At 34.5% G+C, this 15,108-nt stretch overlaps 1 protein-coding gene across 3 annotated transcripts; it reads right to left on the bottom strand.

The window, feature by feature from the left end:
• Positions 1-353: 353 nt before the first annotated feature.
• LOC121431562 lies at positions 354-13,929 on the bottom strand. Of its 3 annotated transcripts, XM_041629079.1 has the most exons (7): positions 12,393-13,929; positions 7,951-8,740; positions 3,269-3,373; positions 2,860-2,967; positions 1,804-1,908; positions 1,395-1,502; positions 354-538 (listed from the first exon to the last, which is right to left on the bottom strand). In XM_041629079.1, exons 2-7 carry the CDS (start codon positions 8,723-8,725, stop codon positions 390-392), a joined length of 1,350 nt encoding a protein of 449 aa, XP_041485013.1. In that variant the 5' UTR covers positions 8,726-8,740; positions 12,393-13,929; the 3' UTR covers positions 354-389. The 3 variants fall into 3 exon arrangements, with proteins under 3 accessions (XP_041485013.1, XP_041485014.1, XP_041485015.1); XM_041629080.1 differs by lacking the exon at positions 3,269-3,373; XM_041629081.1 differs by lacking the exons at positions 2,860-2,967; positions 3,269-3,373.
• Between the last annotated feature and the right edge of the window lie 1,179 nt (positions 13,930-15,108).

Genomic DNA, 15,108 nt, shown 5'->3' with positions numbered 1-15,108 from the left:
TTTGTGCTTCATTTCTTGATTAACACAACTGACCAGATCTAGATTGGGACTGATTCTTTTTTTTGTGCACAGGCTATAAAATCGTATCAAATTAAGTTACCTTATTTTTCCATACATTGGTAAAATTTCATAGAAATACTGTTCCAGTAAATGGCAGTAATATATTCTTGTAATATATATTTGTTCCAGAAACACATCGAGTAACTCAACTTTTATCTTGTTTTATCTCATGTTCACATATTTTGGAGCTGTTGTGTTTTTTTTATGCCACCGCCCACTGTAAGTGGATGCAAGAAGCATTATGTTCTTAGGTCAATTGTCCATCTATCCTTTCTTTTTTTTTTTCATTCTGAGACAACTAAAGAAAAGTTTCATTTTATCCTAAATTTCTATAAAGTAAATACAAATAAATGCAATAATTTAGTTGAATTGGCATGGGTTCTACCTTGAACAGGTTGATCGATTCCTTCAGTGGCGCATGATGTTACCTGTTGGCTGAATGGCTCATTAGGGTCTCTGGTCAGAATCCTAGTCTGATCTGTTGACACATATAGGTAAATGTTTCAAAGTGTGAAAATAATCAAATGCAGTTTCATTATAAAAGTCATGAATTCTTCACTTTTGATATGGTAAGTAGGAATAAATGCCATTGTCATAGTTCAAAGCTTGCAAGTATAGCACCTATGTAGTTATTGTGCACCAATACGGGTACTCTTTGAAATAACTGTCAAAACATGTATTAAAAAATAGGTGAAATAAGGGTATGAGATGCATGGTAGTACTGAAGGTAGTTAGTAAAGAGGGTATTTTTATCTGTTATTTCCATTCAAGTTATATGATTTTAATATGTCTCATGCATAAATGCACTCTGATTTCTGAAATAACATATGACATTTGAAACCATGCAGTTGAATTCTTATTTACCTCTTTTCAAAATAAATGTTGGCATAAATTCAGTTTTGTTTAATAAAGGACCAAAAATTTGAAATGCTCTGTAAGAAGAAATTAAATCAAGTCCTTCATAAAATGTTTTTGAAAAGAACTATCAGAAACTATTGTAACAAAACTACATGCATTATCAGGCTCATTTTCATGTGTCTTTTAATGCTATGTCTGTTTATCGCTCAATTTATTTCATATGTATCATCTAGTTACTCATTTGAAATATACTCTCTTTTCATTTGTTCTTGTATATTGCATGGTTTTAATTGTATCATTTATGGCAGTGTTTCATAAGACTTCAATGTTCTTCTAAACTGTCTCCACATTCCATTTTATGTATTTTTTTACCTTGTAATTGTTTTTAATTGTGAATGATATGAATTGAAATTGATGTTTATGAAGTAGCATAATTGGTCAGTTAAAATAGTATGTAGTTCAAATACGAGTTATACCTGTAGGAGGAAGAACAGATTGGTTGACTGGTGTCAGTTGTTGGTCGAGTGGTTCAATAGGGTCTGTGGTTCCAATCCGGATTGCTTGTGTTGATGCATCATAGATGACTGATAAAGGAGATACATGTTATCAAGGTATTAAGTAATCAAATCTATTGAACCTGACATGCACATGTAGTTTCTGATTTGTTTTAGTCAATAGTAATAGATAAGCATTGTGGTAGTTGTACATTAATACTAGGTGATCTTTTCCTATGGGTTGACAAGTAATCCTTTCCCAAAAGAAATAAATATGTTTGCATGGTGCATAATAACTAGGAAATATGTGGATGTTTCTCTTTTTAGCTACCTGTACCCCTTTGAGACAAATCACATGTACTTTAGATTTATTTTGTAGATGTACTTGTACCTTGATTGGTTATTGCAGTGGAAGATGATCTAAGTTGTCGCTGAAGCCGTTCAGTTGGTTCATTTTTCACAATTTCGTTTACACCTTCAGATGCAAGACGGTCCTCTGTTGCAAAGAATATTTGGCATGAGTGTAATTAAGTGCTATTTCATTTAACACGTAGGCCATGTTAAAAAAGAGGTTAAAAGAGTCTACAGCTAAAAGGGAAGGTTTAAAACATATCTGCCAAGGATATATGACAGTTTAATAGTGGAAATATTACTCTAGCTTAAATTTCAATTCTTATCTTAAGAGAGGGGGATAATGGCCCACCGCAATGTTTTTGTGATGAATGTGTAGTAGTAGGGGGGGGGGGGGGGTTGCCCCATCTTTCTTTTTTCAAAGCCTTGCACAGCATTTTAGGGTGAGTTTGTGATACCTGGGTAGGTTGTTACAACATTATGTAAGTGTGTGCCAAACCAAAATTGCTTTAAAACTTTTGATTTCTTGTGCAAATCAAATGCAAATTCTGTTTGTAGCCAGAATTAATAACTGCATCATTATTTTTATTTAATTAATTGTAGTCAATTTATTTCATGTTGTATTTTATTTTGAAAAATAGTATCGTCAACAATGCCATTAAATAATGAAAAAAAAATTAAAGTGAAAACAAAACACCAAAGGGATAGAAATTTTGTATACCAATATTTTACTCTTCAAACTATCAGAATCCTACAAAAAGACTCTGAACAAAAAATTAGTAGTTAAAGAAGAAGTCCACCCTAACAAGAAATTGATTTGAACAAAAAGAGAAAAATCTAACAAGCATAACACTGAAAAATTCATCAAATTCGGTGTGAAATAAATTATGATATTTTGAAGTTTTGCTTAATTTCACAAAACATTGATATGCACATCCTGGTCGGTATGCAAATAAGGGGGTCTGATGATGTCATTCACTTGCTATTACTTTTTTATATGAAATATGAAGTATTAAAGTTTTCTCCCATTGTCAAGTGAAACAACAATTGATTTCTCCCTGAAACTGTGGAATTAGAATTCAAACATGAGTTATACCTGTAGCAGGAAGAACAGATTGGTTGACTGGTGTCAGTTGTTGGTCGAGTGGTTCAATAGGGTCTGTGGTTCCAATCCGGATTGCTTGTGTTGATGCATCATAGGTGACTGATAAAGGAGATACATGTTATCAAGGTATTAAGTAATCAAATCTATTGAACCTGACATGCACATGTAGTTTCTGATTTGTTTTAGTCAATAGTAATAGATAAGCATTGTGGTAGTTGTACATTAATACTAGGTGATCTTTTCCTATGGGTTGACAAGTAATCCTTTCCCAAAAGAAATAAATATGTTTGCATGGTGCATAATAACTAGGAAATATGTGGATGTTTCTCTTTTTAGCTACCTGTACCCCTTTGAGACAAATCACATGTACTTTAGATTTATTTTGTAGATGTACTTGTACCTTGATTGGTTATTGCAGTGGAAGATGATCTAAGTTGTCGCTGAAGCCGTTCAGTTGGTTCATTTATCACAATCTTGTTTACACCTTCAGATGCAAGACGGTCCTCTGTTGCAAAGAATATTTGGCATGAGTGTAATTAAGTGCTATTTCATTTAACACGTAGGCCATGTTAAAAAAGAGGTTAAAAGAGTCTACAGCTAAAAGGGAAGGTTTAAAACATATTTGCCAAGGATATTACTCTAGCTTAAATTTCAATTCTTATCTTAAGAGAGGGGGATAATGGCCCACCGCAATGTTTTTGTGATGAATGTGTAGTAGTAGGGGGGGGGGTTGCCCCATCTTTCTTTTTTCAAAGCCTTGCACAGCATTTTAGGGTGAGTTTGTGATACCTGGGTAGGTTGTTACAACATTATGTAAGTGTGTGCCAAACCAAAATTGCTTTAAAACTTTTGATTTCTTGTGCAAATCAAATGCAAATTCTGTTTGTAGCCAGAATTAATAACTGCATCATTATTTTTATTTAATTAATTGTAGTCAATTTATTTCATGTTGTATTTTATTTTGAAAAATAGTATCGTCAACAATGCCATTAAATAATGAAAAAAAATTAAAGTGAAAACAAAACACCAAAGGGATAGAAATTTTGTATACCAATATTTTACTGTTCAAACTATCAGAATCCTACAAAAAGCCTCTGAACAAAAAATTAGTAGTTAAAGAAGAAGTCCACCCTAACAAGAAATTGATTTGAACAAAAAGAGAAAAATCTAACAAGCCTAACACTGAAAAATTCGTCAAATTCGGTGTGAAATAAGTTATGATATTTTGAAGTTTTGCTTAATTTCACAAAACATTGATATGCACATCCTGGTCGGTATGCAAATAAGGGGTCTGATGATGTCATTCACTTGCTATTACTTTTTTTATATGAAATATGAAGTACTAAAATTTTCTCCCATTGTCAAGTGAAACAACAATTGATTTCTCCCTGAAACTGTGGAATTAGCATTGCTTATAGTAATAGTTAATATGGTTCAGTCAAGTTGATCCTTATTTTCAAATATGTAACACTAATGAAATATTGTATAATTCGAACAATGAAAAACAAAATAAATAGTGAGAGAAGGACATCATTGACTGTCTGATTTGCATGTCTCTGAACCATGCATATCACCATTTTGTGAAAAATAAGCAAAATCTTAAAATGCATATGGAAAACTAGCGGACAGAAGGTCCTCGCTGCACGCGCGCACCCTTATAACATGCAGAATTTCCTTGCATCATACCCTTTTTTCACAAACAAATGTGTAACAAGGACAAGAATTGAATTAAGAGTTTCTGTCCCCCTGAAATGGATGTTAACAACTTCTTCTATCAGATGATTATAATTTTATTTACATTCAATAGGTGGGAAATGTGGCACTTTATGACATTAAACCACCAAAAACTATCGAAGTCAGGAATATGTATTGGGATAATGGGTTTGGGGGACATTTTTATTGTACGCGGGTGGATTATATTCATCACATGGGCAGATGATGATATCAAGAATTTCCATTCAGATTATAATAAAGCAGGGGCCGCGGAACTGGGAGGGCTGGGGGGGGGGCTTCAGTCGCCCCACCTTTTTTCCAAAACCGTGTACAAAAACGTAAAATTGGCCATATGATTGTGATTTTTAGCATGGTCAGCCCCCCCCCACTTTTGGCTCAGCCCCCCCACTTTTGGCTCAGCCCCCCCACTTTGAAAGCCGTTCCGCGCCCCCTGTAAAGGGCACATTGTAAGGCAAATCCTCATGAAAGAACCATGAGGATTTGTTAATAAGAAAATGTTGCCCCTTTTTCATCAAATCAGAGGAGATTTTCTTTGTGATAGTGATGTGCGAAGAGCATGCGAAACGTAGTCAACATATAGGGCTGGTCTGAGCTTTTGTATACGTCTGTGTGTTATTCGAGTCAAAGTAGAAGGTTTTCCAGCATTTTCCATTGCTTTGCTGAACATTTTATGAGGAATGTATAAATATATATACATTTTCAGTTCGAACTAGATGTAAATGATATCAGATACCATTATTTTTGCCACCACAAATCAATTTTATGCTTTGAAAGTTGGATATGTCTCTGAATATTGTGACAGGCCCATCATACGAGGGGTGCATGCAAGCTTTACCACTGCATACATGGCAAAGTCTTTTTTCCTACATGTGTTTGTGCCTTTCACTTTAACACTTTAAAATGATGTTTTCAATGTTCAAATCAACTGTAATTCATGAAATTGACACAAAATATTGCGATTCAATGCTGAACATCATTTGTGTATTCATTTTATCCCTCTGTAATGCGATTTCCCCCATAAAGCTGCTATGGAACATTCTGCACTATGCACGCTATGAGTCATACGATGATCGCGAGGTTTGTACTGATGTCGTCTGCTATGTTTTTATATTACACTGTATGCAAGTTTTAGATAGGAATAACTATCTTTTTTTACGTCTGATTTTGATGAAATTTTAAGCGTTATGCTCGTTTTATTTTTTTCTATTTATTCAAATCAACATTTTTCTGGGGTGGACATGACCTTTAAAAAACAAATTCTTATTCCGTGCGTAAATTAGCATAATTAATTCTCAAAGTGTATAAATTTTGTGAGATTTAGCAACTTTGTAAATTATTTAATTTTGTACCATTTTGAAAATTTTTGACACGATCCTGGAGTATAACCAAGATCCCTGGGGTCTGTTGCAGAAAGAGTTGTATTTTAACGCTTCTTAAGAAGTCAATCGCAAGACCTAGTAATTTGCGAGCTTCATTGGTTGAAAATCAAGTTGATTTTTTTATTACAGCTGAACTGCAATGGGCCCCTGGGTTGTTAAACCTCAAAATGGAAAAAAAAAATGGCTAAGAAAAATCCGTCTTTTAAAAGTAAAGCAATATTGGCAACCTTATTTTATCTGACAACAATCTCTTTTATGTGATTATGTGAATGTGATTAATTTGGAAGTCTAGTAAATTTACAACATTGGGGGATTCCTTCAGAATGAATACATTCCACTGTACATTTATAAATACAGGGGGCTGTTTCTTAAAGCCTTTCTAAAGTTAAGAGCGACTTTAAGACCAACAAGTTTAAGCACTTCAGGAATTCAATCTTTTATTGCAACCTTATTGTAAATTTTACAAGGTTGGATTATGTACAGAAGGAAATGGTTTACAATTACACATTTCATATTACAAAGATTGATAATTGATATATTTAAATCGAATTTAAACATTATATCAGAAAGTATCATAAAACATCTAAAGTAATGAATTATAATTATTTATGGGGCAAAAACCATCGTCGTAGAAGGCAAACCCTGTTACGAACCATGGAAACCTAATCATCCGGGTCAGTTATATCTGAACACATATTTCTTGACCTTGATGAGTCTCGAACAACAAACTAAAACGCAATTACATGTACAGATAGGCAACGCGCTGATTCAAGGAAACTTGCTCGCCATCGCATCCAGTCATTTTTTTCTCTTTAATAGTTTCCTTATTTTGGGGCCGATTTTCTTCGTTCAAAATTGAAAACAGAATAACATTAGATTTCAAAATACAGTATGCCTTTGAAAAGTTGATTAAATATCAAATACAATATCTAATTCCAAAAGGCCTACTACAGGCAGAGCTGCTCTTACATAATATATCAGCTTTTGTTGATCTACCCATCGGGCTTTGCCTGCAAAGGAAACATTTTACATAAAAGGGATTATCGGGCGATACAGGGTTGATAGCGCTTGGGAATGAAATGGTTCCTCCAACGACGATTTTGTTATCGGGGTATAGGACTGCAGCAAGGCCCTAAGGTCGTGTGGTCGCCTCTGCAACGAGGGTTTGAAGTAATGATACATTCAAAAAGAAAAACACTTACACACATACATAAAATTTGGAGATAATTTCTTAATTGCATGCACATAATAATGCCATTAACTCAATCTAAACACAAGAATTTAGAATGCAATATAAATTATCATTGCAAATTATATAAGCACCAGGGAATAAAACTTTATACCTACATGTATTGTTTCTACACTTTGGCAAGTGAAGAACGGTTCATTACATGTATGTTCACAGTTGAGGACCTGAACTTGCGGATGATTTAATACCCCACTAATGAAAACCTTGCCTGCATGACCAATTTAATTTCTCTTATGTTAAATTTCACCTCCGCAGGCAAGCCTAAGTGTTGATCCAGAGACAATAAACAACAACTGTGATATTATGTAAGAGCAGCTCTGCCTGTAGTAGGCCATTCGGTATGTTGTATTTTGAAATTCAATGTCAATTCGTTCTCAATTTTGAATGAAGAAAATCAACCCATGCAGAAATAAGGAAACTATTAAAGAGAATAAAAATGACTGCATGTGCTGGTGTAAAAATGGTGCAAAATTATATGATGACTATCATTTATTTAATCCATAATATTCAGATCAAAATGAGGTGTTATTGATGAAGAGGGGAACAAATATGTTCAAGTAGATTTTTTTTCTTAAAGAAATGAAATGATGTAAATCTATTCTGATGATCTGGATATTATTTCCTGCCATGACCAGACACTTTTGCATTAGATATTTCTGTTGTCATGATTATCATATCGTAAATGTATTTGAAACATCAGAAAAATTGTGATGCTCTTACCAGTCCTTTGGCTTTCGGGATGCCAGTTGCAGCTCTTACATATGACACGGCGAATCTGTTTTCTCAGTATCAAACCAGCCAGGACAATAGCTGAAACTATCACAATCGCAATTACTGCCCTGTTTGATGGTCCACTTGGTACATTGACGATTGTGGGTTTAGGATGTGCACTGGTGGTACTAGTGAGTGGAAGTGTAGTGGTGGTACTAGTCAATAGCTCAGATGGATTTTCAGGTTGTACTGGTGTATTCACTTCAGTACTTTGAACTGTACTTGTTGGGCTCTCAGGTTGTACACGAATGTGAAAGAAGGCTGATTTAAGTATTACATGTACTCCAAGAAGATTGATCTTCACCTGGGCCACAATCTCGTCTGAATATTCTGCACGATGTACAGTAACAGTATAGTTACATATAAAGTAACTATTTTTTTCTGTACATTTCCATTCTGCTCTCCAGTTATTGTGGTTTTCCAAGATGGTTGCGACTCTTGTTCCATTTATAATCATATGTTCCTCGTTTGAGATAGAGACTTTCGTCTCGCTCAAGTTCATTGGAGAACGGAATTGCCACTCTAGCTTTAAATTGTCTCCCACTTTTAAGTCATTTTCATACTGAGGGGCGTCCAGTACACAAAAGTCTTTCGGTTTTAGTTTTTGATACTGGGGGCACTCTCGAATTGCGACTTCTGTTGAGGCACTCATAGGCCTACTCTTTATACATACAAGAAAGCTGAGTGCAATATAAATCTTGACCTGATGCTTCTTGATCTCCATCTTTTGGTCCTGATTCTGTATTTGTAATAAACATAATAAAAAGGTATTAGTTTTCATTTCAAATTAAATTAAAAAATCTATTGAATTCTCATCTTAGAAAATGCATTCAAAATGTAAAAATTGCATGAACTCCATCACTGAATTTACCTTGTAATGATTAATGACTGCCTTGTTGCAAATATGTGGTGTATAAAAGCACATAGGCTATTGGCCTGTCGCAGTCTGCCAGTTGTTTTACTGCACAACAAATAAAATCCTTTTTTAAAACAAAGCAGAAAAATACATGTGAATCGAATTCTCCCAGCTGTGCATTTGGAAGCAATTCTGAAGTGGAGTAACTAAAAGTCTCAAACAAAGTAAACAATACAGTCATGCCCTGCATTCACTAGGATTATAACATTACAGGCCAATAAAATGTGACAAGACTGGATAATTTTGGTGCTATATTGCTCCAAAATTCTCTGAAATTTCCAAAAAATTTGGACAATATTATCAAACATCACTCACGAATATTTTAGCATAGTCAAATCAATCATCAATTTAATGATGAATATATTCTGCATATACAAGGATTGGGAGGGGAGTGTTCAGTCAGACCATTAATGAGCAAATAGGGCAGATTCATCCTAATCATCTTGTGGCTGAATCCTCCTCCTGGCAAAATCTTATCATTACATCAAACACTCGTTGCAGAGGCGGCCAACTAGCTCAGGGCTTTGCTGCTGTCGTAAACCCTTGTAATTGCTGACAGTTATTAATAATTTATTTTGTACATGTAAAGTTTTCAATATTGTTATGATATATTGTACTTTTAATCTTGTGTATATTTATTGTTAAGGCCATTGGAAACCAAATCTTCAATCTTCAATCTTGACTCATGGAGTACTTAATTACTAGCAGTCCAATGTCTATGCAATGGCCGTATTTGCAGTACACTAGGTGTGATAGTACACACACACACAATGGCTGCCTATTTTTGCAGTCTGATCGAGCTGCGTGAATATCCGTTGAAAAAAACCTCTTGCCTAGACGCAGAAGACCACGTAGGAAGAGGGGCTAGCATATGAGGCAAAACCATCGTTGGAGAAGGCCAATCCCTGTTACGAACCATGGAAAAGCTAAATCACCCAGGGCCAGTTATTCAAGTATCTAAACATGTGTTTCTTGACGACCTCGATGGATCCGAAAAAATCTAAACCGCTGCAATTCGAGCAAGGTCAGCATTGCATGCAGTCATTTTTATTTCTCTTTAATAGTTCCTTATTTTGTGGCCGATTTTCTTCGTTCAAAACTGAAAACATATTAAAATTGGATTTCAAAATACAATATGCCTCTCATTACGTCAAACCCCGTTTGGAGAAAGACCACAGTTCAGATTGCAAACTGCGGTTTTAGACCCCAATTTGTGTTCTAGATCATTTCCAAGCCCTGGGGCCGTTTCATAAAGCTGTTTGTAAGTTAAGAGCGACTTTAGGAGTGACTGGTGATCATCGCCAATGGTGTGTACCATTTACCGTAAGACAGGATCACCAGTCGCTCTTAACTTACTAACAGCTTGAGGAAACACCTGCCTGATCAACCCCGCTTGGCCAGGTAATCCCTACCGTCTCACCACAGGCCAGATTATGAGCGTTGAGTCAGGGACGAAATGATAAAGAAAGGATACTTCTCTGCCTGTAGTAGGACCTTCAGAATGAAATTATTGTATTCAATATTTAATCACATTTTCAAAGGCATATTGTATTAAAAAATTCAATGTTTGTCCATTTTCAATTTCGAACGAAGAAAATCGACCTCGAAATAAGGAAAGTAAGTGAATAAAAAATGGCGGCATGCTTTGCCGGGACCATGCTCGGGCTGTTGTGTTATCTTCGGACCGAGGTCAAGAAACAGGTGTTTTGATACTTAGGGTTTGTCGTACTTGGAGAAGAGAATTGATCGAGAAAAACTGGGGTATAGTGTTCTCAAATGGAGGTTTTCGTCATGTTGAAAACTTGATTAAATATCAAATACAATAATTTATTTCTGAAAGGCCCACTACAGGCAGAGCTGCTATTACGTAATATCAGCTGTTGTTTATGTTCTCCCTTGGGCTTGCCTGCGGAAGAGAAATGTTACATAAGAGGGATTATCGGGCGATTCAGTTTTGATAGTGCTTGGGATCGAAATGGTTCCTCCAACGAGGATTTTGTTATTGGGATATACGACAGCAGCAAAGCCCTGAGCTATAGTGCGGTCACCTCCCTAATGAGGTTTGACGTAATGAGCATGCATGCACATAGATTATGCAATCACTGAATTATGTATTAAATGTTTTGGGAATTATTGCCAATAGAAGAGGAAGCGTGCTGAGAAGTAAGTGAAATCGCCATCTTCGTATGTTTCTAAGGACTTCCTTAATAAACTGCTTGTAATTTTAAAACAAAACTCAACTACATTCTTACGCCCTAATTATTTTGTGCATTATTTGTATATAGATATAATATTTTTGATAGCACAGATATTTTGAATGAGAAATTTGTTTATGATTGATTATGTACTATATTTGCACATGTGCTGACTTGGAAGGTCGGACCCGGACTCGGACTGACTGAACTTTCTTTCTTTCTTCCTTCCTTCCTTCCTTCTTCTTGTTTTAGGCATATTTTAGGAGTCCCGCTGAAATGAGGGACGTGGACTTTTGATAAATTGCCTGATGACATTACATGTACATTTAAGTTACTACATGCACTGCTTTCAATAACTACAAAGTAATCTTTAAAGAATGGAAATTAAATGGTGAGACGTAGTTAAGAACAACATCCATTAGATATTTCATTCAGTAAAATGACAGAAATAGTTGGTGTTCAATTTTTTTAAATCTACAATTCAAATGTTTAACCTTTAATACTTTGTAAAATACTCATGACCAGATTCATCAATGCTCTGTAACCTTATGCTTTCTCTTTGTCAATTCCTTTTTAATCACTTGAAACTTATTCAGAGTTATGTTACCTATCACGTAATAGATTTAATATAAATCCTGTTTTCTTTTACATACTCAGTTCCTAAAGATGGTGTAAATTAAAGATGAAAAATTGAAACCCAGCAACATGACTCTATATCTTATGTCTGTAGTTATAATACATATCAGTATAAGATTTTTTTTTTTGTAAGAAAATGGGGTTTTTGTGGTAAAATCCTATGATCATTGGTCAAGTTGCAGATCTGAACACCAACCTAGGCACACAATCATAATCATGAAATTTTGGGTGGATATATAATGTGCCCAAAACTGCATAGCCTTTGAGTTCAATGAACATATATATATATATATATATATATATATATATATATATATATATATATATATATATATATATATATATATATATATATATATATATATATATGCAGTATTATTAAGATAATAATCTTTCTAGGAACATAGATCTCCAATATGAATTGTTCTTCATACGAAATTTGATGCGCAGATTGACATAGATATTGACGTAAGCTTGTATTATGCCTATAGTACCACCTGTATATTTAATTGTCCTGTAGGCTTGATGGTGAACACACAGCACAATGAAAATTTACCAAAATGCCTGTTGCTTGTCTCTCCATAACTCTTCTATTGATTAAATATGAGTACATTTATTATTTACATTGAGGTTTATATACTTACCTTATCTGTGAAAGATATTTAAGGAGAAGTATTATCGGTGAACACGCAGGTACAATGTAGTTCAATGACTCGCATAATTGTGCAAAGATGGCTCTAGCGACTTTATACTTTGAGCCGTCTCATAGAAATTTCGTCCATTGATTGAATACGCCCACCCTGCAGTCGCTCATACAATGGTCAGCTTGTCTATTAACCATCCCCTGATGAATCTCACTCCACTATGTGATAAAGATTAATATTTATTGATTAATATAATATCTTGCTTGTCCAAGTCTGACATGGCTGCAGACCCTGCCAGTATGTCACAGATAGGCCTATACTTATTGAGCATTTTGCACGAGATTGATTGGCCCATACAGCATTTTATTTGCATCCAATATAAAAACATACATGTAATATGATAAAACAATATTTGAAAATACTATAAAGAGGCATATTGGATAAAAAACGCAAAATACAATTCAAAAGATCACAATCTATAACAAATGAAGAGCATGACAAATCAGATGCAGGGACCAACAAAGGTTGAAGGCCTATCAAGGCTAGTCCCCAAAAGACATTCAAATAAAGTATTAAAAAATACAAAGGGCAAACAGGTAACAAAAAGTCTATTGAATGATGGATAGAAAATGATCTGTAGTGTTTTTTAAACTGAGACATTGACTGGCAAGATATCTGTTCTGATTTTAAATTATTCCAAATCATAGGTCCTCTGTAATTAATAATGGAACAAGAAAAAACGTATTGGTATTTTGGCAAATATAGATCATTACAATGTCTTTTTACATTACATTGTAATGACACATCAGTATGTGAGGGATGACCTGGAATATATTAATTTGTTATCTGTATTAACGATCTCACACACTTTTCATGTTAACCAGGATGTGCTTAAAGTCTATCTTTATTTTTAGTAACCCCCCAAAAAATAACTTTGTGTGTCACTATTCCATTTCATTAAAGATTATATTAAAGGGGAAGCTCACCCTGACAAGTTTGTTTTAAAGATACCACAAAAAATTATAGAAATTATCGGTGAAGGTTATGAGGAAAATCCAGTAAAGATAAGAAAGTTGGTAGAATACTAAGTATTTGATTTCTATTGGCATGTACATGTAAATAAACAGCTACCAAATTATAGTATGTTTGTGTCTCACCCACCAGAGGTGAAGACGAGACTTGTTTTCACTTACTGATGAGGCAATTGTTTGGGTAAATTAATTTACATGTACATGATCAGTGGGTTTATTATACTTGCTTTAACCAAAACATGCATGATCTTAGAACCGTTTGACACAAGTATGCAGCCATTTATAATTGGACTTGTTATTTTACATGCTGAATTATGAATGATCATGAAATCCGCATAAATTATGGTTTCATACTCAAGATTTAAAACTCTTTAAATAAATTCAGGCTAATGTTGTGTAAATAGCATGCATGGAAATGGACTGGTTAAATGCAATATGCATGATATTTTCAAAAATGCATTATACTTTGTCAAAAAACCCAAACTGATGTATAATGGGCGTCAGAGTAGAGAATTATCTTTTGTATTTGGGGGACGCAATCATAGATCTGTGAACATATGATAATGCTCTTCACCAACATCCATGACTGAACATGCAATTGTTTGTGATACCTTTAATGCACAAGAGAAGAATGAAACACAGGCCAATTTTATATTACTCTTTGTGTGCTTCATACGTATCAGTGCACACCTGTAGATGCGTTTTGTTCTCACATATTTCCCTATTGTCAGTATTGATTCCCCTTTGTCCGCTAAGCTATGTCTTATTTTTAACATTCTCTTTCAAAACCACAATGAAGGGAGAGTTATCATACGTTCAATACAAGCTAAATAAAAATCTATACAATCTTCATTAGACCCAGGAAGTTCATTGAAAAAAAAAGAGGAGAAAAAAAATCAATAAATCCCTCTTCACAAACAATGCCAAGGTCAAGTTCGTGCTTAGGGGCTATGACTCATGACACCTAAAAGTGAAATCATGACACCTAAAAGTGAAATAGGTGCTTTAACATTTATGAAATATACTTTGATCTGATTATCATGAGAGTAATATCAATATATAGCTTGTGTAATGAACTGCCCATATGAATATCCCAAATCATGCCCCTGACATGAGAAACAAAATAGGAAATTGTAGTTTTATAGGAAATGTAAGAAGAGAGTGCTTATGAAAATGATATACCGTGCTTTATTACGGTACAGTCCCGGATTACATTAGTCATGCAATAAATTTATTTATTTATGTATTTGAACTGAACAATGATTCTATGCTTGTAAAGACATTGAAACTTGAAAGATATTTCTTATTTTTGAGCGAGCGCCGTGAGCGCCAAGCAGAGGCGGAACCTGCGCTATGTAATAGCCTATCATCATCAATTTTGCTGCTGATTATTTCCTTTTAATGTATTTAGACAAAAGTTATAGACCTAGCCCTCTATATTAAAGAGGGAATAATACCACGTAGGAAGAGTTCACTGCTAAAAATGATGCAGCACACAGAGGGTTTATGGCTCAATGCACAAAGAGATAAGTTTACAGATCCAGTAGACTGACTTCAAATGGTATTCATGAAGTAAGGCCGGGGTCAGATGCATAAAAAGTAGTTTATGCTATGCTTAATTTGCTTGATTCCGGATGCATTAAATTGAGAAAATGCTTTTGCTAGTAAGTTCAAGCAAATGCTGA

The sequence above is a fragment of the Lytechinus variegatus genome, chromosome 18, assembly GCF_018143015.1.
Source record: "Lytechinus variegatus isolate NC3 chromosome 18, Lvar_3.0, whole genome shotgun sequence".
Taxonomy (NCBI): domain Eukaryota; kingdom Metazoa; phylum Echinodermata; class Echinoidea; order Temnopleuroida; family Toxopneustidae; genus Lytechinus; species Lytechinus variegatus.
The sequence above is the reverse complement of the archived record's forward strand: the minus strand, read 5'-3'. Positions and strand labels throughout refer to the sequence as shown.